Raw genomic sequence first — 23684 nt, 5'->3', positions numbered from 1 at the left:
CGTTACTTTATAACAGCAGTGAACTTTTTATGTTCAGTAATGTTCTTAAGTTGTTGTTGAGGCTGTTCGCTGGTTGGAACAGGCTATTTCTTGTTTTGCAACGGTTTTTGACACTTCTTTTGGAACATACCCCAAGACATGGCACATATGCCACACATTGACATTCCAATCCTAGCAGCATGCAGGATGTTTGTCCCATGAACCTAGTTTAATGACCTTAGCTCCCAGGAGTCTCCTGTAGCTCAGTGCTAGAGCATCCAAACTAGTAATCGGAAGGTCTTAAGTTTGACTCCTGATAGGAGCACTCGGGGTTTTTTCTGAGTATGCCTGTGTCACATACTGAATACTACAACATTCTCATACCCCAAGACAGTTTCTAAGGGCCCGTTTCTCGAAAGTCCCGGTAAATTACCGGGCCCTGTAAGTATATTTTAAAATGTTTTTTCGCCGATTACACAGTGATTACAGACACGGTACTTGGCCAATGTTTTTAAATAATTATAAGATTTTAAAATATGGTATTCAAAGCTAACAAAAATTGACTTCTGTTAAGAAACATTTATCACCAAAATCACTTATCGGGCCCGGTAATTTACCGGGACTTTCGAGAAACGGGCCCCAGGAGACATTTACAATGTGGAGAAATACCCCTTGTCCGATTGTCCTGTGTGCTATGGCCCCCGTTAGGGCATACCTCAAATGTTACACAGGCTAACAGGGAATTTCTGAACGCCGTGAAAAATGGCAGACGAAAAGAAAACAGTCGAGAAAACGTGTACACCACACTTTATTAGACAAGAAACCCATATAAACTTTTATTTCAATTTACTACTCTGAATGTTTCCTCAAGTATAACTGCTGAATATCCAACTGTAATTCACGATTTTGCTGTGCAAGGTCATCGCGAATTTGTTTCCTGAGAGCCACAAGGGCTTGAGCGGGTGGCAAATCTTTGGGTAACTCCAAAGAAGATTTCGACTCGACAACAATGGGAGGTTTCGGCTTATACGGACTCCGTTGAACGGCTGTGGAGGATTTAGCCCGTGGAAAGTTCACCTTTTCGTGGTGATATGCAGTTCTTGAAACAGGGGCTGACTTGCAGCCGCCAAATGTAACGCACTTTTTGGGGGGTCGGCCATCTTGGATGGCGTCTTTTTCGGGGGAAGAAACTGGTGAAATTTCCACTGAAAAAGTGGAGAATTCCTCATCACTGTCACTCAGTTTCTCGTACTCTGGAGTTGAGCTCTCACTGAATTCAATTATGTTTTGCTTTTCGCCATCACTTTCCAAGTCAAGAAAGTTGTTGCTTTCTTCCTCTCCTCGCGAAGTTGGAATTTTGATGGCGAAAAAGTTATGAAATCGAAAATCCTGGTAACCTCGTGGACTAGACGGGGGAGCGGGCGGTGCAGTATGCGGTCTTCGGAGCTTCCGAACTTCCTTCGTAAGTTCCTCGTCATGTGTTCGCGATCTTTCGCAACTTGTCTTCGCCCGAATTTTCGGAACATCACCAACGACAACTTTTTCAGTGTCAAAAGTTTTCGGGGCAACAGGTACAACTTCTGCCTTCCCCACTTCGCTTTTCCTTTCATTTTTCTCAGTTTCAATGCTGTCAGTTTTCTTTTTCACAACTTCTTCATCTTCGAAGCTAACTTTCTTCGGAGTCCTATCCTCGGCATTCACATTCAAACGCTGTTTGTCGCTAGCATTCGCGCAATCTTCGGTTTTCTGCTTTCTTTCCTTGCAAACAACTGCTTCGTCCCCGCTTCTTGTATCTTCGATTTCAACGGATGTTATACATTTATCACCGCAGAAAACCAAGTTTCTTCGATCAGCACTGACCCAGCGACTTTCTAAACCCAGTTTGTAATTGGGAGAATGGTTCTTGTCCTCGCTTCGTTTTGCATCTTTTCCCTGTAGCGCATTCTTTTCGTGAAAAACAACTGGATGTGTTTCGCAAAGGCCCTGCAAACACACACACAGAAATCTGAGTTAGCAAACCAGAAAAAAAAAAAAACTTATCGACGTTTTTCCAACAAGATTGCGGACACATTCCAAATAATAAATCGCTTTATTTATGTGTCAATGTATTAAGCACAGAGGACTTGGGAACTCTCTCAGATCCAACTGCGATTTGAAAAAGTGATTTTTGTGGAGAGGGGAAAACCGGAGTACCCTAGGGCAACAAGTTTCTTTGCTTGCGTGCGGTTTAGTGGCCACAAATCTATTTCTGGAAGAAAGTAAAAGAGCAGTTGAAAATAACCCAAGCTGCAAACTTAAGCAAGACAGGACAGAAGTGGAGACATCAGCTCTGGGGCCATATTAACCCTCGATAAGCTTGTTGGTCTCGGTATCCCCAGGGCGACATTGACGAAGACCTCCTAAAGTCAAGATTAGAATACATCTTGACTTTAGGAGTTCCTGGACTCTGAGCTCCCCTCCTTCCCCGACACGACAGTAACGCCAACGAAAACATCACTTGAAAATTCCCTTGGACTTCTTCACAAATAGTCCTACTTGTTCATCCTGTACAATGGGTGCGACTACTCGGAAAACAGGGCTTGTGCTTTTAATTGTCAGGCACTACTTTTTCAGAGTTTGTTCTCGAAAGTTTACGTTTCCAAGACTCCCCTTCGATAAATACACTCAAGGCCTTGCGCAACTTTTTGTTTAAGCATCTTAACTCCAAGTACAGTACTGAAATCACAGATCTTAAAAATGTTTTACGTTGTGACAACGTAAAAATTACCGAACTCCGAATTTAATGCATTGCTGCGTCGTTGCGGCAACGCAGAACAAGTTACCGTGTTGCCGCAAGAAATTGTTGCGTTGAACATTGTCCGCGCGCTATGTTGCGTTGAAAATCGTCGTGTACAACCCGTGTAACATCAATTTAACCTTCTCAGCTCTACTTTTCACACATTTACGTTGTTTCAGTGGGCTGCAAACAAAAAAAACCTCGTGCAGCTTGACGCACGTGCCTGTTAATTAATTGCACGTGCGGCTATGCTTTAAAGTGGTCTCTGATTGGCTGCGATTGGGAACCAACAGGACGTTGACCAGTAATTTAAAGAAATCAGAGTTTATAAAAGGTTCATTCTCCTGATTTACAAGGTACATATGAGACAAAACGAGTTTACAAACTTTAAACGAATGAAGGAGTTTAATACTTCAGTACTGAAAAAACCGTAGTTAGAAACTGAGTTTAAAAGGTAAATTGGCCACAATAAAGAGACTCACAAGCTCACGATTCGAGTGCTAATCATTCGCTCTGACGAAGGGCTAGCTCTCGAAACGTCAACTTCTGAATTTCTTGTTTTTCAGAAAACGTTACCTTTACAACTTGGCAGATGATACAAGTCAGGCAACCAAATTGTCGTGTTTGGAAACTCTAATTTGTCCAGTGAAAGTGCCTTACTACAATTTTTAAAAAAACGTTTTAGATGATTTTTCTGTAAATTTTACAAGACTACGTTTTTAGTAACAGTGAATGGAACGGAGTTATCACAGAATTTCACTGGTTTACGGGTTCTTACACTATCTTACAAATCAATGATTAATTAAAATATGCTCAATGTTAGAGGGCTCCTTTCTGCCTTGTTTTGAGACAGGATCATAAGTTAAGTTTTGAGTTAAAGATAATTAATATATAGTTTATAAGTTTATAAATTAAACGTTTACCTTTCAAAGTTTTACTATGTTGAACGCATGACTTTTTATTTCAAAGTTGAGGTCTGCCCCACCAGTTGATGTAGTGTCCGTCTTTGACAACCTCACTAAGTAGGTCAAAATGTAAACGGTGAGAATTTCCTTTGATTTATTTAGTTACTATAACATCGGTTTAGAAGAAAAGTTTTATTTCGGTTTAAGTTATAATGAGTATTCTATTTTGTTGGCTCTCCCCTTCACGTTATTCACCTTTCGTGTTGACCTCATACAGTACAGTTTAATGAGAGTTTTATACTTTAAGGACGGTGCCTACTAATACAGAAGTATTTTTGCGGGGTTTATGACTATGTGGGAAAAACAGATCTTAGAATGGGGTATTGGACTCCACAAAGAAAATTGGGGGTAGCTACGCATTTTTCAGAGATAATTAAGCAACAATAATTCGAAAAAGCAGTAAAATACAAAGCAATGTATGACGTTTTTTTTTCCATATTGAAGCCTTATTATCTCTGAAAAATTCATGGTTACCCCCCATTTCCTTTTTGGATACCAAGAGCACTTGCTAAGTTCTGTTTCCTCCGTATAGTTTTAAACTACGCAAAAATATCCCTATATTAGTAGGCACCACCCATAGGAAACCGGAGTATCTCGAGATGCGCAGAACGTATGTGCAGTAACAAAAGTAGGCACCGTCCTAAAGTGTTTTATAGTAAAAAGTTTGTTAAACTTCTGGAGTGCATTTGGAAGTTGGGGGATGGGGGTGGAAGGAGATGAACAGAAAATGCAATTACTGCTTGTAACGTCTTTGATGGATATCCTGGAAACACTTTTTGGTAAGTACAAGATTTGATTTCAGTTAAGACTGCATGATCAGGAGAGATTTGTTTCAGTAACTATTCTTTCCACCAAACAAAATATCACTAAAATTAGGTGATAAAGAAAAATATTCCCCCTATATACACATTCATTTACCTTAGATGAGGAATTTCCATCTGTTGGTGGTTCTGAAGAAATGACACATGCCTGTCAAAACAAGAAACAACTTTTTAAAAGCTGCTTTATTTGCAAAAATTTTTAAATAGGCCACTTCCGAGTTGCTCTGAACCTCATTATGAAAGCGAAGCTAGGTGCAAAACTTTTCATACGAAAATTAGTTTTGTTTGCACATGAATGAAACCTCATTTTCTGAGATAATAAAAACTTTGCACTTAGCCTCGCTTTTACAATGAGGTTCAAAGCAACTCGGAAATGGCCTATTCAAGTTGTGAAATACCTTCCAACATGCTAAATGCTAGACTTCCCTTCCAATTCTTAATCCAATTTTTCAAAAATACAGTAGAACCCTGCTAACTCAAACTCTGAAGGGAAACGAAAATCTGTTCGAGTTAGCGGGGTTTCGAGTTATCGGGGTCGATTAAAATATTCAATTTTTTAGGTTAATAATTAAAAGTTTATTGATTTTCAGCACTTCGGTATACAATGTAGTGCAAAATTAATTATGGATATTAAACTTATTTCAAGAAAAAAAAATACATTTTAAACAACTGTAACGATAAACTGCAACGACTGTAAATGTAACTGTACATAACGTTCTTACTGGTCCGCGATCACACAAAAAGAAAAGCTAATGGGATATGTCAATTGGCCTTCCTGTCGAGTGATAAGAACCAGAAATTTGAGTTATCGGGGTAAACTTTGGTCAAGGGAAGCGAAAATCTGTTCGAGTTAGCGGGGTTTTTGAGTTATCGGGGTTCGAGTTATCCGGGTAAAAATGATTGGAAAGTTAGTTCAAATCCACGGGAATTGAGACTCTGTTCGAGTTCTGTTTGAGTTAGCGGGGTTGTTCGAGTTATAGGGGTTCGAGTTAGCGGGGTTCTACTGTACTCACATTTTGCCAGTGTAGCTGTTCCTCCCAGTTTAAAGGAGCCGTCCGTTTTTTTGCTTGCTTGCTATCTCTATCTTCAACTTCAGACGTCTCTGCCTCACTTTTCCTCTGAGTTCTAACAACACCGTTTTGCCCCACCCTCACTTCCAAGTTATGCGTCAACAAATTTGGGACACTTTCCCCCTTCTTGACATTAATGGAGAAGCACAGGGGCTTTTCCTTCTTTGCATCACACGCAAAAGAATCAATCACACCAACGCTTGTTTCTACTGGTAAGTTAAACCAAGCTGTGGGTTTGTACTCTGTTCCTTTTCCATTGTATTTGCCAAAAACAGACACAGTACGTGGAACTTGGGCTGCATCGCTTGAAGAGTGTTTGCTTTGTTTTTTGTTGTCATTAGCCACTGTACAGCTTGGGCAGGATTTGGTTTTTCTCCTCTGTATTAAGGTTTGGTCTCTTTGTCCACTTGAGGTAGAAGGTTTAGATGTCTTCTCTTTGGCTTCCCTTTTTTGACGCTCTGATGTTGTCGACCTTGATGTTGTTGATGCAAAGTATCTTGATGAAAGAGTTGTACTTGACGCACTGAAACAGCAAAACAAATTTTGTAATTAAGATTGCATGGAGGTGCACCACAGGAAGCCCACCCTCTGTGTGGTGTAATTACTGTTTGGAAGTTGAGACTTTATATTCATGCGACACAATCGGTTGAAATTTTTACTGAGTGGAGATATTTAAAGTCGCCTTTTACCTTAATGTTGAAATAAAGTTCCAAGAAAATGTTGATTGAGTCACGCGTGGTATTTTTTTTGCCATTCCGAGCCCTAGAAACCTTTCTCTGGTGAGTTGACTGTTCAACAGTGTTGCCGGCCGAAGGCAGATACTAGAGAGAGGGAGACATGATCTGTAGCAAAGTTAGCGACCAAAGGAATTCTAAGCATGTAGTCCATTTTAAATCGGCCTATCAACGCTTTGCGACCATTGGGCTTCAAATACCCAACCCAAGCGTTGATTGGCCGATTTAAAATGGACCGCATATTTAGAATTCCTTTGGTTGCTGGCTTTGCTACAGATCATAGTTTGAAACCAACCTGGAGGACTTGAGCTCCGCTTTTCTTGGAGGGAATTTGATGAATGAAGCCCAAACTTGGCCATGACATGGCAAAATATGTAGTTAATCGGAGGCCATTGAAAAGAGGGCAAGAATTTTTCAAATTTTGCCACAATTCCGGTTTGAAGTAGCGACCCATAGCGGTCGCCAGCGGCTCCTTGCCTGCCTTGTCTCCCTCTCTCTAGTACCTGCCTTCGGCCAGCAACACTGTTGAACAGTCAACTCGCCAGAGAAAGGTTTCTACGGCTCAGAATGGCAAAAAAAATACCATGCGTGACTCAATCAACATTTCCTTGAAACTTTATTTCAACATAAAGGTAAAAGGTGATTTTAAGTATCTCCACTCAGTAAAAATTTCAACCGATCGTGTCGCGTGAATATAAAGTCTCAAGTTCCAAACAGTAATTACATCACACAAACAGAGGGTGGTCTGCCTGTGGGTGCACGTGGGTTTTTCGACCAGAATTTGTGAGGATCACTGGTTTGAGGCTAAGATCACAGTCTCCTTACTGTTATTACTGTACTGTTTCCTTTAATTTAACAAGGCACTTATTCCAGGTACTAACTCATCATCATCATCATCATCATCATCATCATTATCTTTCTTTCAACATGGAATCCCATGATAAAAAAGCTTTTCCATGGAGCCATGCAAACAGCAATTTTGAATTCTGAAATTGCAAATGTATTGATCAAGAAATACACACTATCTTAAAAAAAGCTACTCTACAAATTGAATCTGTTATGAATCAGTCAGACATACAGTATGTAGAATCTCTGATTGGATGTATACACGAAGGATTTGCCTTAGTCTATGCAGATGTCTAAAATTATGGGAAAAGTACATTCTTGTCCCCTGTGATGACAGAAATGCAATCCTTCTGCCCAATGCCTTGAATCAATGTGCTGGACAAAAGTATCGTAGCTCTGGGTACGATAATGGGAAAAATACTATCGATAATCCTGTGACAGACTAGCAGAACCCCCCCCCCCCCCTACTATAGGGAGAATACCCCGGAATCGTCCGGGGGGCACTCTACCCGCCAAGGATCTACAAGTAGATCTGCAAACCACCCAATTTGGGTAAGATCAAGCAGCAAAGTTTGCAAAGCTTCAGAATTTTAGATAGGAAGGAATGGAGTGAGAGACAGAAAATTTACACAGTTAGGATTGTAGAAAGTAATATAATTTTTGTTGTTGCCAGTAAAACCTCGTTACATGTACCTAACAGATGCGCGGGTGCTGACGGTAGGCTTGTGGCTGGGCGGACACGATCCATCGTCGATCTCACGCAGAGATCGGTCAGCTTTCTCTCGCGCAGCTTTGAGTTTCGCTTCAATACCAGCACGAAATCTCCCCTGGAAAGTAATAAACAAGGTAAACAGATAACTAAAAAGCACAACAGTCAATAATTAGGACAATTACGGAAACAGATAGCTGCATTAAACAATTAGCTGAGTTCAAAATGTCATTTAATACTTTGGAAAGCTCACATTTTGTGAATAACCAGTTTAGCTTACCTTTGAATGTTTGTGATATATTCTGTTGGAAATCTTATCCAGATCGTTTAGAGTAGTTATGCATCTTGAAGCCATCAGTCCTCTGGATGGAATATCATTCAGTTGAAGTGTACGCGATTTACAAGATAATTTTATGAAGTCAAGCTTCTTTTGCTTGGCTTGAAAGAAATCGTGAAGAAATCATCGATCTGACAGCGCCGAAGTTGAGGTCAATGAAACTAAATATAAACAATAAAAAAGCTAATTGAAATTCCCAGACGCTGCCTTCACAAATTGAACATAAACAAGACAAATAAAGAAGCGCGGAAATTCTGTTGTCTTCTCCGCCATGACGACGGAAAACGGAAATGGTGAAATGAATACATCACCACTGACATGCCATATTTGGTAAAAAGTAGGCGGGAAAACGTGAGAATTCGAAATGTCTGTGTTCTGATTGGTTGAAAATGATGTAATGTTTCCGCTTTGTTCTCCCGCCATGAACGAATTCCATCCAGAGGAACGACAAGAACGCGAGAACGTGGCCGAGTTTGGAGTGATCTTCCGCTAAAATGGCCGCTCAGAGCCCTTCAGATGCAGTTCCGTCGCAATGGAAAAAAGCTGGGAAACAAGGAAAGGAGATGTCGAAGCCGGAAGACGAAAGAAAACCAGTGGCAGCTAAAATTACGGAATCGGCAAAGTAAGCAATACGAATCAAAACTCGTGCAGAAAATCGATCTTCTCTGCAAATCAACGATTCGTTTCAAAACAACGGATTAATACTTCAAAACTATTTCTTGTTTTTTCATCAGGCCTATTTTGGAGGAGCAAGCGCTTCTAAGAGAGAAGCTCAAAAATATGCCAACGTGGAAAAAGGATAAAGATGGATTGCAGAAACGAAAAATACAACCCGTGGTAGGTGACTTGAGAAGGCACATAACCACTTGCAAATCGGCTGCTAATATCAATTCAATTTAATGTTTTTTTACAAGCTTTCTCGTTTGGAAAAATATTTTTTGCTTGGCGTCGTGTTCTTGTTTCTTTTTTTTATCGGTATTTTAGTCTTTATTTCGCAATTTTTGATGTCCATAAGGAAACCATTTGAGTCGATCACGCCTCCATATTTTGATCGATGTCGTGTGTGTTTTGAGCAACGATGTGTTGATGTTTTGGATTAAAATCATGCAATGTTTGACCCGTGGAAATTCAGGTCATCTCCCAGAAAATAAAAAAGTAAAATGCTTGTATCTTTTCTTATAAAATTCAAGCCGTATAGAAATAACTTCTAACAGAAACATACTACACATTTTATGAAGTTGTGAAGCTTAATGTAAATTCACTTACCGTTCGTTCTGTATTAATTTACAGTTCATATTTGTAATTTGCTTTCATAGTGTTTGTGTTCATAAAAAATCAGAAAATCACAATTTTTTAAATTGTATTGTTGGGACTATTGACTTTTTTTCGCATTTTTGTGTTGCAGTTTCGTCGATTTTATTTCTCCCTGGAATGCACCACCAACAGCAGTTTCTTGTACAAACAAATTAAATATTAATGAACCAGCACATGTTATTCTTAGGGCACTCTCTCACGACCGGCTGTTTTGAAAATACTTCACTTGTCTATGTTTGTTAACAGTATGAATAAAAGGGTATGATCTAGGAGAGATTTTACCTTTTGATTTACTCAAATTATTGATCTGCCAGAATTTTTTTTCAATGTTAGGTAGCCAGGCCTCCATCACCAGGAACATCTGCTAGTGCTAGTGCTAGGCTCCAATCAGCTCAATTTGGAGCAATGGTCAGTTGCTGTTTTTATTTTGTTCAAGTAAAGTTACTAAAAGTAAAAAAAAAAGTTAATATTACTCCTAACTCTGCAAAAATACTAAATTCATATTCTGACATTCTAGCATGTAAAGTTTTCTCCAATATTGTTCCTGGTTGCAGCCTATGAAAGCACCGTCCCCGCCAACACGTCGCCGCACCCCTGGTAATTCACCAAATAGTTCTGGTTCTTTCATGTTTCCACGGAGCTCTTCGCCGGTGTACGAAGTGTCCAATGAATTAAAGCGTAAAGTAGAGAAGGCCAGGAGAGCTAGACTGTATCTGTTGCAGCAGACTGGGCCAAATTCTTTTCTGATTGGTGGAGACTCTCCTGATCATAAATTCCGTGTCATGATTGGACCACAGGTACAGCAACTGACATTTGTCAGGGTTCTTGTTAAAATTCGTAAAAGGGGGTGATAAATTTGGAATAGCAGGTGGAGGCCATCTTGTTAATTAATGTCTCCCAGGGAATGATGAGAGCAAGATGGCTACGGGAAGAATGGAAATCAAACATTTTGGAGTGTGAAGTTAGCATTGTTTTTCATGAAAGAAAATGCTCAAACCAAGAGTGATTTCTTGACAGATGATGGATTTTCAATATGATTTTATCTGCTGGATGTTTTTACATTGTTAATGGAAAGGAAATTCCCAAAACAGGGACAAGTTTTTTCAAAATACAATGAATTTTGAAAGCGGTTTCAATAATTTCAAAAACGTTATTTTTTTACAATAGCTGGTCACATTTACGTGAATAGACGGTAAAAATAACTGATTACCAGCTCCTAACAAGAACCCAGACTTGTAGGTTGGAAGAACACTTATTAAACTCTTTACTGTGCAGTGTTTCTGAGACGAGAGGAGTCTGAGATATAAAAAGTCCAACAAAGATAGTTAGCTCCCTGACCTAATAAATTATATGATACAAGACTTTAAGGGGTCTTAACACCTTGTGACAACTTGAAATTCTTCTTTGGCTCCTTGCCTTTGAAAGTTTGTATAATTTTTTGTATTATACAAATTATTATTATTGTTATTATTGTTATTTCTCCTGTCCTGTTTACAAAATTAATGACGTAAGATTTTATAACTAAATTAACAATAACTGCAAGTCTAACTTATTTCAATAGAGCTGGGTGATTAATTTATATGCCACTGTTTTTTTTTTCCAAATTATTTTTGAGTCTTCAGTTCTCCACCTTTTCACTCAGGTCTATCACGTCCTTAGTTCTGTTGAATATTTTATTTAACTTATCTGAACCAAAGCCTCATCTTTGATTATTGTTTTCAGAGTTGTACCTGTACCAGGCCACATTGTGTCCATCTTCTGTTTGTGATGCTAAGGGTGTTCAAGCTCAAAGATAATGATCCACTCTTGTGGAGTCTGAAGTTGAAGAACTTTGAGGTAAATGAGGCACTAATCATAATTTCTTATTGTTGTCTTGACAAGATGCAAGATTAAATGCACATGACCAAGTTACATGTAGCTGGAGAAAAACTCGCCTAGCCCAATAATACTGAGTTGCAAAATCGCCGAAAGCTGGTATGTCAGATATCAGCCTTTAAATTGATCATCATTCACCTCCCACAATTTTATATGCTTGTTGTTACAATTCATTGACTTATTAGATCATGCAATTTTATCACAAGTTTTCAAATTGGTGGACAGCAATGTGGTGGAGCTAGAAAATCGCTACAGTCAGTGTGCATGTGGTGAGGTTTTTCTTAGCTACATCTCTTACGCTAGCAATAACGAAAGTATTGAAATTGAACAACAACAAAAATTGATGTGATATTTTTGTAGTTGTGGGTCCAGCCATTTTTCTTCCGTGTGCTCCCAGACCAGTCTATAAAAATGTAGACTGCACTTATGCCTAAAGTTTGTCCCAATATCAGTCACCAGGTTATGCTAAATGCATGTAGTTGCCTTCATCACAACTACCAAACTTTGGAAACTGAAATCATAAATCTTAATGCCCAGTCTAAAGGCACTTTCCATTATGAGCTGGTCAAGCAGACCAGCCAGTCTGTAAATCCAATGTGTCATTATTTTTGAAGGGATGGTGCTGAAAATCTTGAAAAATAAGCACTCTGAAAATGATACGCGCTATTTTGAAGAACTACAAAGGACTCTTATAAAACTTATCCTTCAAATTGGTGTATTATGTTTACGAACTTACCTGTCTGGCTGCTCAGTTCTGACGGATGGAAAGCATCCTTACTTTACAATTTGAACAATTTGAAAGCGCGAAGACAACTTTGAAAGTGTGAGACAGGAATCTCAACTCAGATGAATATTTGCACTGCCGCTGTTTTGCTAAATTATATCCTTGATCAGATCAAATTGATCAATTGATTTCTTTTTTTATTAAACTACCAATGCTATGGAAATGCATGTTTTCTGAGAGGGATGCTTTTCTTCTGTTAATTATCAACACAATAGCGTTTTCCATTGTTTACAGCAATGGGCAATTCCAGAAAATATCCATACCCAACAACGGACGGCTTCCATGTTTTAACCCCCCCTTGCCTTCAGAAATTCCAAAATGTGTTACCCCCCCATGCCCTCAGAATTCCATAATCGTGAACCCCCCCTCCCCTTCAGAATTTCTGGTTTTTCTGGGAAGTACATTTTCGACTTAGCAACGCCTATATGAACAAACGAACATGAATTTATGCCTCCTCAGGGCTGTGATCTAGCGGCGCTAGGCGACAAGCTTTACTCTTCAACGACAAGAAAAACCTACCGCTAGTGGCCAGGCTGTGAAAACTTCTTTTTAAGTCCGAATTTGGCTATAATAATAAACGCCATTTACGGCAGTTTTACTCCTCTTTGTTTTCTTGTGCTGTTTTGACGTTTACAAAGCAGAATAGCTCAAATCCAGACGGTTAAATCTTTCAGCGGTCAAATATACCGTCGAGTGTTGTTGCGTCCTTTTATAAGTCATGTAGTGTGCACGAAAAGTGTTCTCAACCCATATGCTTCATGTAGTGTACATGAAATGTATCATGATCTATCGGACGATCTATCGATGCTTGTCTTCTGCTTCCGCGGTCATACGTTTGTGGATAATTTTATTTACGAACTACAAAAGTCCACTACAATAGCGTTTTCAAGGAACCCACTCTACACTTTCTACCCCAGAAATCCCACCTGTGGAATTCACCAGTGCCTTTGGATATCCAATCGTAAATACCCCCCATGCCCTCAGAATTCCATTATCGTGAACCCCCCCTCCCCTTCGGAAATCCTAAAAGCCGTCCGTGGTATGGTATGGATATTTTCTGGAATCGCCCAATATTGCATTGAAACACTTTTCTGTTTTGAAACTTTTGCGTTCATTTCAGTTTGTTTGAGAATGGAATTCTCTGAATATAGTCTCGGCTTTTAGCTGAGTATTTTCAATAAATACATACTTTAAAACCCAATTAAAACAGACGGAAGTTTAGGATCTTGGCTTATAGCCAAGGTCGGTTTATAGATGAATAAATACGTTACTTAACAATAATTACTTTGCTTTACGCTTTTCTTTAGGTCGAGAAATTACTCTCAAAGTTTCATGCTCGGGTAAATTCACGCCTAACCAAGGACACTAACGACCTAAAGAATTCCAGATCAAAAGGCCAGGAAAAACCCCCAGCTCCATCCCCCAGTGCAGGTAGCCTTGGGGGATCATTACCCCATGCACGCGTGAGTGACGATGAAGAGGTGTGTCCGATATGCTTGCTGGAAATGGTAGAGGGTGAAAGTTTGACGAGCTGCAAGGATGGATGTAATAATCGACTTCACCAGCACTGCATGGAAATATGTGAGTTTGTTATATCAAATGGATAAGCTCTTTTTGTGTTTCATCCTAAAAACTTGTTTATCAACCTTTGGCCAAGTAATAAAATGACTACAGGCAAGAAAATTCTCCAGGACACAGGCAATGGTATTTTAACATCCCAAAATTATGTTTCTATTTTTATTCCAAAAGTATGTTTTCTATTTTCTATCATGTACTGTACATTGTCTAAAAATTCATGTTGTTTGAGGGCTTGCAGTTTGTAATGTCTTCATGCCAACATTGCTCACACCTTTGTCATGTACATATAGGGGCTGCCGAATGTAAAAGACAGCGAGAAGCATTGATTTGTCCGTTGTGTCGCAAGATTTGGTCATCAGAATCATATGGGACCGAAAGGTATTGTTTATATGAAATGATCTGAAAAATTGAAGTATATAAATTTATTAGAGTGGCAGCTAGAGAATGTCATATAAGATGGGACCTAGAGTAAATTAAGATACCGGTAGGTTCACCAAGTTGAACTTGGGTCATGTGGCTACTTTCAGCTGCAATGCAGTTAAGGTGGCCGAACACAGTTTGCACGCGCTCTACAGATTCTGTTAGGTGATGCTATTAAGCGCGCGCTAGGGTTGTGGTAAGCAAATACTATCGATCCCTCGATTTTGTACCAAATGGATCACAAAGGTAAGTTTTGCTCTTAAAATAACTTAGTTTCTCGTTTGTGAATCCTTCTTCATTTATCGCCGAACAAAGAAAGTGAGTTCACAATTATGAGCTAAGCCGTTTTGTACGCTTTTCATCTTTGCCGAGAAAACCTAATTAAAAGTCACGCATGCGCATTTGAGCAAAAAATTGTGACTGGTTGTTTTAATGTAAATGAACTGTTTTCTAAGGAACCGCTCGTTAAAATTTCGTGAAATTTGACAAAACAGTAGTTTTCTAAAAGCGTAACTTGCCTGCAAACCAAAAACAAAATCTAACAGAGGGTATCTTCAAAAAACATTAAAGTGCAAAACCAACATTTACAGGAGATCTGTCTGTTAAAATTACATGGAAGCAGCGTCACTATGTCAGTATTTTGTGAGTTTTTCTGGATACAAAAAATGGAAAAAATCTAACGAGTGCATTTTCTAAAAATTAAGAAAAACCATTATTTGTGTACTGTTAAATGGCAATGGCACCTTGCTCAACAAGAAGTATCAAAATTTATTCCTTCTTAGTTAATCTTGCACCATGCTAATTTCGGGTACTCAGAAGTACTTAGTTTTCAAATAATGTTTACTAACACCTGTGTACTGGAAAACTGTGTTCGGCCACCTTAAGTTTTATGATTAACAAAAACAATAAAGCAGTGATAATCAAGTTTACCCAATAAAAATAACAAAAGAAAAAAAAGAAAAAAAAACCTCTTGTGCCCTGCAAGACTTAAACTCAGGCCTTCCTGATTGAAAGGATATTGTGTAGATAATTAAAATTGTGTTTCTACTACACTAACCACATTATGTGATTCTTTTCCCAAAATGTTTAGCTATTAATGGTACCAGATACTGCTGAGAGTCTGGCAAAACTAAATTTTAGACCAAAGGATTAAAAATGAAGGATACCGCTTTTGTGCCAATTGACATGCCCCAGAAATGGTGATGATGTTAAAGGGCCCCGCATTCAAACCTGCTTAATTACTGGGACATTGTTAATGAATAATAATTAAAACTAGATCATAATGGCATGTTGCAGGGTTTTCAAAAGCACCCGACGCAAGTCACCAGCTACTTTTAGCGTTTGCGCCGGGTACTTTTTGTCTCCAAAGTATGAATTTATGTCAATAACGTAGCTGATTACAGACGTGGATATTTTTGCCCAGATTTTAATTCGAATTGTTATAATTAATAGTTATATGCATCTTCTTCATGTTCATTAACTACTATTAGAAAGCCATGTATCGACTGAATAAAAATCGTTGCTGCATTTATCTGAGTGATATTTTGAAGAAAACTCTTGTTTATAATTCAGTTTACAATGACCTCCAAACAAACACTTTTTTGCCCTGAAAATGCACCAGAATGCATCTCTGGGTATGCAAAATTTAAAAATTTGCCATGACCCCCCCAGCAGGAGGGGGTATCCCCTTCCCGCACCTTCTCCTTGTGCGGATTTCGCCGCGCGGCACCGCTAACACGGTGTAATTGTCCTCCGGCTACTTTCACATTTCCTCTTGGTACTTTTTTTCATTTTGAAAACCCTGATGTTGTGTATGTTTCACTGACATAAATGACTGTACACGGAGGCTTAATTTTTTTTTCAATATTTGCCGTCTTCTTGTAGATCCCCAAGTCATAGTTTGCCCCCAGATTTGCCAAGTGTGCCAGCTCCGTTGGGTCCAGAGGAGATTACATTGCCGCATTCCAACCCAATCCCGGCATCCCAAGTAGAACTGGCAAAACCCTGGATTGAGGTGAGTGCAGAGAATCATCATCACTAGTGCTAATATCTAAAATAACCATTACTAAATGAAAATGATGTATTTAATCAGTAAATGACACAGGCATACTCAGAAAAAAACCCAAGTGCTTGTATCAGGAGTCGAACCTAAGACCTTCCAATTACTAGTTCGGATGCTCTACCACTGAGCTACAGGAGACTTGTGGGAGCTAAGGCCATTAAACTAGGTTCATAGGACAAACATCCTGCATACTGCTAGGATTGGAATGTCAATGTGTGGCATATGCGCAATGGAAATAAATTATTTCCATTGCGCATATGCCACACATTATTATACTAAAGTTGGCAAGTTTTTCTGTTACATAAAAATCTGTGAATTTCTTCTTCAGGCATTTGGGGAGAACCTTGTGTGCTGTTTATTCTCTCGGGAATGGAATGTGAGAGAAACAGCTCTACGTCGTCTGAGTAAGGACATCACCACAGTATTCCTAGAAGGAAGCAGGGCGCAGAACATGGCAGCATTTGAGGCGTGCTGTTCTCTGTTGTCCATGATGTGCGGGGATCCTGTCTACAGAGTCTATGTAGCTTCTCTGGTAAGAATAGTACATAGAAGCTGCAATTCCGTTGATTCCTTAAGGTTACCGTATACCTTTATAGGTGTCTCATGTCCAAGCGATGTACAATGTAGAGCGTCCGGTTTAAACTGTAGATACCTAAACCCCCATATCAAATTCAAGCGTATTGAGCTGGCTATCAACCTATACCAAGAATTTGAAATAAAATGAATTGCCGAAATTTTAGCGCTGTTTTCTCAAATCAATTTTTTCACTTGAAGGGGGTACTTTAAAGAGCTAAAACTCAAAGGCAATTTGTGCGTTTGCCTTCAAATTTGGACACTAACTGGTCAAACATATGAACAACAAAAGAGTGTCTGCGAATTTTCTATTTCGAATTATTTTTTCTCCGGGAGTGATTTTTTGTTCAATCACTCCACATTTTTTTAATCCTATTTTGAAACAGTTCTTAGTTGCAGGGACAGTTCTCAATTGGGACACTGCCCTTTACTGTCCTGTCACACCCTTCTCCTCCCTTTATCATAAAATGACCTATAAACTTTTTGAAAAACAAGTGGAATTTCACTGCCAAGTCTTGAACATTTTATGGCATCATTTTATTGTCTATATTAAGAGTATAGACCATACAAAATTGTCGTTGATTTTTTTTTTTTTACAATAACGTTGAAAAGTATGAGTTCACAGAATTGGCTTTAGTTTCCCTCAAGAAAGTGTGCATGTTACATACATCTGACATCATTTTTATTGTCTGTACTTTTAGGGACAATAGTTACGAGCCAATCAGCATGCAGAAATTTTGACAGTTATTGTAAAATGTCAGATGGAGAACTAAAGCTACAGTCCATACATCATGAGAAACTTTGCTGATTTAGTTCTTGATTTTTTTTCTTTTACAGAGGACTCTGCGAGTCTTGATGATGCATGCCTCGTACACAACACAGGATGAGAGAAGACAGATTCAGAAATGTCTTTTTGGGGTTGTGGAAGCTGTTTTGGCCAAGTGTGCTGATTCTAACAGGTGTGTTATAAATTCAAGGAATTAGCAACAATAAAATATTGCTAATAATAATGGAAGGGCTTGATGCATAACCAACCTATAGTGCATTTTAGGCGTTTCGTTGTTTTAGCTCATATTCATCGGAGTTTTTTCATGTGGTCTTGAAATCCTTCAGGAAACGCTGCTCCAATGGTTTATCTGCTTCTTTGCGCTTCGTTCTGTGATGTAACACATTCAATAATTATTTTGAGCGAAGACTTTGAGATGGAGAAGGATTATTATTTTTACTTTTTTTTTAATCTGTTATATTTCTACTTATATAGGCGAATCAGTGCTCTGTCAGTGAAGGTTCTTTTGGAACTCTGCAAAGATGAGTGTGGGGACCTTGCACTCGGAAAGATGCTTAGTGAAGACCACGAACCGCAGCCTCTTGGGGGTCTAAGCTTCATTTTATCTTGTGTTCTAAGAATTGCTGCAGAGTATACAACTTGGCCGTGGTGGCTTGGACGCCTTCTATTTTTGCGGAAGTTGATGGATGAATATGTGAGTGAGTTTCAACTCTCTGATGATTCGCCATCTGACCAAATGGAGTCCGCTGGTGTGCTGGTACATGATCGGATTCCAAATGCGAAGAGCGATATGGGTGAGATTTATCAAGACAATTTAACTCGTTTGTTGTCAGTGTTGAAGTTCACCATGCAAACGGTGAACTGCTCTCACAGCAAAGTCAGCAAGCTTGCAATTGCCGTCTTGATGTGCTGTAGTTCGCTGGCATCTCACGACGCGTCTGCCTCTAGATACATCTCAAAGGTTGTTTCGAAACTCAAGCCAGCACAACGCAGTGCTCTCCAGCGCCAGATACTTTCAATACCTGGAGCTAATTCGGCTCCTGTCAGTTTGAGCTACCAGGAAAGGCAGAGTGTCGAATCGCAATTGAGCCGCGATGCGCCATCTTCAATTTCCAGCAATCGTGACTCCGCAATTGGCAGTCTCTCAGCTGCTTCTGACGATGAAACAGACTATATGTCAGAGTCCGAACTCCTCCAAACTCTTGAAAGACCACAGTCGTTATTGCTTTCGCCTTGTTTTTCACCGAGCAAAGAGTTAAATCTTGACTGGTCAAGATCGATTGAAGACTCGCCTCGGATGCCCCCGGCGAGGCTTGTGTTAGGAAAGAAGTGCCAAGAGATTATCGAGCAGGAAGAAGCTGAAGCTGTTGCTAAGGCATTGGCTGTTTCACACCAACCTGCCCCTTCGAAGATACAGAGCTTGGACACGGGAGACGAGATGGTGATTGTTTTTACTCAACCAGAGGTGGGTGATGGCAAACTTCATTCATTCAGTATTTCAAATTACGATTAGGCTTCGTTCACACTATCGACGGAAGCGGAATCAGAAGAATCTATTAACCCAGTGTGAATCAATACGACAGAAACAGAAACGGAAGCCTAGCTTTCGTCAAAATGGCCGGAGACTGCATGTTTTGCGTTCTAAATCTCGCGTAAAGGGATTGGAAATGAGCCATGTGATTGGTTGATTCTTCTGCTTACGCTTGCAATTCCCATCAACCAGTTCACACTTGATCGCAAGCGACGGAATCAGAAGCGGAATCGGAAGAAAAAGTAACGTTCTTATCCTTGCGATTCCGATTCCGTTGAGCTTACGATTGTGACTCCTTCCTCGTTTTTTTTTATGTACACTGGAACGGACGGTCCGTTACGCTTCCGATTCCAACTCTGCTTTCGAATCCGTCGCCAGTGTAAACCAGCCCTAACAAGTCAAGGTTGATAAACTGTGGCATTGCGAACACACACCTGTTATCGCTCCCGAGCGCTAGGGCGAACTCCTGTATCGCAGGCTAGATTAACCGAGGATAGTAATTGAATTGAAGATCTCTTTTCTGTTTTGTAGTCCTTGGAAAAGGCAGTGAACTCGAAGCATCTGTATTTGGAAGGCGTTCACTGGAAGAAGGGAGAGTTGTTGGGGACTGGGGCATACTCGTCCTGTTACGCTGTTAGAGATCTTATGACTGGCTCGCTTATGGCTGTCAAACAGGTACGTGTACATAGCATTAAACCTACAGGAACGATCGCCTTTTATAAGAGGTGAAGATATCACCCGGAACCTTAAGCGGCTAATAAATACCTTTAGGTGCTAGTACGAGTAAAACTACGAGTTTTTCCAATAGAGAGAGAGAGAGACAGTGCGCGCGCCTGAACAAGTGTCATTTTGGCGGGAAAACGATATAGTCGTCGTCATTTTACAACAGGGAGATTTAACAACGACGACGGCGACGGCAACGAGAACTTAATAACCAAAACAACAACTCTGCACGTGCGTTACACGTTTTTGGAAAATTTCTTTGCCGTCACTGCACGACTAGGACGTGAAATTTTCTGACGAGACGTTTTATGGAGGCGTAAACACACGACGACGAATTGTTCTTTCTCTTGCTAAACTTGGGTGCGGCCTCCAAGAATTCCACTCCAGGAAATTTTACCTACATTTGACATTCAAAGCGAGTTGGAAAAATCGCAACGACCTTTAAAAAACTCGAATTCATTTTAATAGTGAAGTCGTTGCTAAAGCTCCCTAACGAGTTTTTGTGGGACGTCGTTGTGGCGAAAACGAGTCCTCGAAACGTAGATAATCTTGTCTTTTTGGAATCACGAAAGAGCTTAGCTATCATCATTCAAACCAACTGCGTCAAGTTTGTCGCTCACAAAGAGTATAATGAAGCTACCTGGGATATATCTCTTCTTAGTACTTCGCTAAAAAACTAAAGGTCTCTAATACGGCAACGACAACTTCACAATAAACGTAAACAACGCAATGACTCAGTCGCAATTTGAAGGAAATACATGTAACCGGCGCCAAGCGCGGGAAAACGCGAGCGACCAAGTCACGATTGGTTTTGATCTTGCTTGTCATTGGTTGAGAAAGTGGTGCGCGCGCCTTGTTAACCAATCACTCAGCAAAACAAAGCTAACGGGAAATTAATGCCCTCAAGCAGACTTCATGTAAGTGCATGCATTATGTCCACCTTTAGGTGTCCTTCTGTCGTAACTCTACTGAAGAACAGGACAAAGTAACTCGCACCATTGAGGATGAAATCACGATACTCGGCAGACTGCAGCATCCGCATCTGATTAAATGTCTGGGCGCGACAAAACACACTGGACACTTCAACATCTTCTTGGAATGGATGCCGGGTAAGGCTTCTTGTGATGACGCGAAGAAAATTGCTCTCTGTACGAATAATAAGGCAATAATGTAATATTGCGAGCGGGAGATAGTGTTGTCACGGTCAGGGAAAAGTCCGGGAAAAACAGATTTTTTTTTCAAGGTCAGGAAAAAGTCAAGGAATTCTGTATCAAGTCAGGGAAATACTAAATTCTACCTCAAGGGCAGTGAAATGCCAGGGTTTGGGAAAGGTTTCCTTGTTGGTAAAAGTAATGTTGTTTCAAAAGACATTTTACGAAGGAGTTGATTTCTATAGATTAATCGCTGGCTTTATTGGCAAAGGATTTGTCTTCTTTTCTCCTTGTAAACTGATTTGTTGTTAATAATAGCCAGGGAAAAGTCAGAGAACTTTTATTATCCTGATTAGTGGCAACCCTGGGGAAAAAACAAGAGGGTCTCTTCGTCATTTTTATTCGCTCGTTTCCCAGTTATCTGTGCGCGGCTCCCCACTATCTCAACGCCTGGAATAGGCTACCAATTTTAATACCGTCTGTGAATTAGCGCCCGAATCCTTGTTCTAGACCACCAAGGAAGGAAACGCAATACCGGAAGTCCCTTTCGAAATCCCCTTCAATCTTATTGGCTGTAACCAGGCCAATCGAGCAATGACTTTGAGCAAAGGCCAATCACGGAGTGTACCAAGCCGTTGGGGGTCTAGAACAAGGATTTGAGTCAGTGCTAATTCGCATTCCGTCTGCGACGCAGGCTATGAAAATAGGTACACTGACTTGTGAATGCACAGATGTAACCTTTTGTTCCTATTCATTAGGTGGTTCCATCACAAACCTGCTGGGTAAATATGGAGCGTTTGATGAAAAAATCGTCATAAGCTACTCAAGGCAGTTGCTTCAAGGTGTGGCGTATCTTCACCAGAATCAAGTTATTCACCGCGATATTAAGGGTAGGGTTGTCCGGTTATTTTTACCGAACATTTCTTATTTTAGCTTGCATAGCTAGTGATACTGTTTGGTGTGGTGGCAACGCAACGCAAAAACGCAGTGTCGATTCGCAAAGTACCCACGCATTGTGTGGCACTTCGTTTGGCACTAGGGACTTTAAGAAACCACGACGGCAACGCCAACGAAAACGTCGCTTGAAAATATAAGTTCACGTTACTTGTACTACTTTGCGACTATTCAAATTCGTTCAACTTGTACAATGTGGCCGAACTATCCAGTAACAGAACAGGTGGGAACGGCCGGCGTTCAAGTTGAGACAGAGAATAAAAAATTTACCGTAATGTGCTCACGGTCTCTACAAAACCTTGAATTTGGTCATTTCACGTTGTTGTTTGGCCGAGCAAGGTGAAGAATTGTACCAAAATTCATAACGCACGTGCAAGGCCTTTGTTTTTCTCATTATATCTTATTGTTTTGTGACGTACTCGTTGTAGCTTCTTAAACTCCCTACTGTCACAGATGCGAGGGTACTTGCTGACGTATGAGTAAGTATCTAAAGTATCGACGTATGACGTATCGAAAGTTTCGAAGTAAGTATCGAAAGTATCATGTCCAAAGTATCGAGTAAGGACGTTAAGACTAGAACCTCTAATATTCTAAGTACGAAAGCGATAGAAGAGATTGTGCGGCCAAATTCTTTGCATGTCTCAGAAAATGTAGTATGACATTAAATTTTTGAGTGGTCCAAAATTTGGACCATAATTTATACCGACCATAATTCGTTTCAATGGCTTTGCAGGGGCAAATATTTTAGTGGACTCTACGGGACACAATATCCGTATCGCAGATTTTGGCGCAGCAGCGCGGCTGGCCACACAGATCACTGGCGCGGGTGAATTCCAAGGGCAGTTACTGGGAACGATCGCCTTCATGGCTCCCGAGGTGAGTTGAACATGTTTTAAGACGCCATCTTGGTTGGCAGGGTGCGGGTAAAACCTGCAAAAATTACAGTGAATGTTTGGAATTTGGGCCGACTTTGAACCTCCGAATCTCCGCTCGAATTTGTCGGCTTTTTATAGCTTACATATGTTTTAAAAGACATTTGTCCTAAGACTGTATTATAGACAACGACGCGGGCTATAACGGGGACTTAATGTGGCTCATGACGTCATTCGTATTAAGAGTGATGGTGTCCCAGAAATCTTCACCATACTTCCCCCCACCCAGAGGGGGTGCTTATTCGAGGATTTCCGGTATCCGAAACTGTGTATTTCATGTAAATTTTCTGCCAAAACACTAGTATATAAATTGAAAATGGTAAACGCGCCAGTTTCTGTTGCATCATGAGTGAAGCAACAACGGGTATTGATTGTTCCGCCGCCCTGGATTGGACAATACGTTTGAGGATTTCCACTGCGTGGGATAAGCTGTACCATTTAAATTTTAAACCGACTACGTTGACGGTGAGTGTTATGAGTCACATGTAGTTAAGGCGTTTCGAGTTTTCCTAATTAAATTTTGTTTGTGTTGTTAACAGGTTTTGCGTGGTGAGAGCTACGGTCGAAGTTGCGACGTCTGGAGTGTGGGTTGTGCCATCATCGAAATGGCTACTGGGAAACCACCTTGGAATGCTCACGAACATTCCAATCACTTGGCACTGATCTTCAAGGTGAGTGCAACATTTAAAGTGGCACTGAATACATACTGAATACGCCCTCCTCTAATTGGTTGGAAAAGTCTGTTCCACTGAGCAAGGCTCGC

General features: G+C 40.2%; 2 protein-coding genes across 3 annotated transcripts in view; one reads left to right on the top strand and one right to left on the bottom strand.

Moving 5' to 3' along the window:
- Positions 1-763: 763 nt before the first annotated feature.
- Positions 764-8537, bottom strand: LOC146462590 (uncharacterized). The gene is made up of 5 exons (XM_085085521.1): positions 8181-8537; positions 7885-8018; positions 5555-6134; positions 4639-4689; positions 764-1962 (listed from the first exon to the last, which is right to left on the bottom strand). Exons 1-5 carry the CDS (start codon positions 8253-8255, stop codon positions 829-831), a joined length of 1974 nt encoding a protein of 657 aa, XP_084941647.1. The 5' UTR covers positions 8256-8537; the 3' UTR covers positions 764-828.
- A 118-nt stretch (positions 8538-8655) lies between these two features.
- LOC146462578 (mitogen-activated protein kinase kinase kinase 1-like) overlaps positions 8656-23684 on the top strand; it is a 145519-nt gene continuing 130490 nt past the window's right edge. For both annotated transcript variants that reach the window (XR_014857109.1, XM_085085520.1), the window contains exons 1-16: positions 8656-8859; positions 8972-9078; positions 9889-9959; positions 10106-10348; positions 11274-11387; positions 13518-13791; positions 14079-14166; positions 16093-16222; positions 16599-16802; positions 17681-17802; positions 18105-19095; positions 19693-19836; positions 20831-20993; positions 21794-21925; positions 22723-22865; positions 23461-23592. Coding sequence is in view for 1 of the 2 variants with exons in the window: in XM_085085520.1 (XP_084941646.1) it covers positions 8732-8859; positions 8972-9078; positions 9889-9959; positions 10106-10348; positions 11274-11387; positions 13518-13791; positions 14079-14166; positions 16093-16222; positions 16599-16802; positions 17681-17802; positions 18105-19095; positions 19693-19836; positions 20831-20993; positions 21794-21925; positions 22723-22865; positions 23461-23592 (3186 nt within the window). In the remaining variant the exon portion in view is untranslated. The remainder of the gene's footprint in view (positions 8860-8971; positions 9079-9888; positions 9960-10105; positions 10349-11273; positions 11388-13517; positions 13792-14078; positions 14167-16092; positions 16223-16598; positions 16803-17680; positions 17803-18104; positions 19096-19692; positions 19837-20830; positions 20994-21793; positions 21926-22722; positions 22866-23460; positions 23593-23684) is intronic.

The sequence above is a fragment of the Pavona decussata genome, unplaced genomic scaffold (assembly GCF_977016875.1).
Source record: "Pavona decussata unplaced genomic scaffold, jaPavDecu1.1 SCAFFOLD_186, whole genome shotgun sequence".
In the NCBI taxonomy this organism is placed as follows: Eukaryota; Metazoa; Cnidaria; class Anthozoa; order Scleractinia; family Agariciidae; genus Pavona; species Pavona decussata.
Note: the sequence above shows the minus strand (reverse complement) of the source record. Positions and strands in the feature narration are given on the sequence as shown.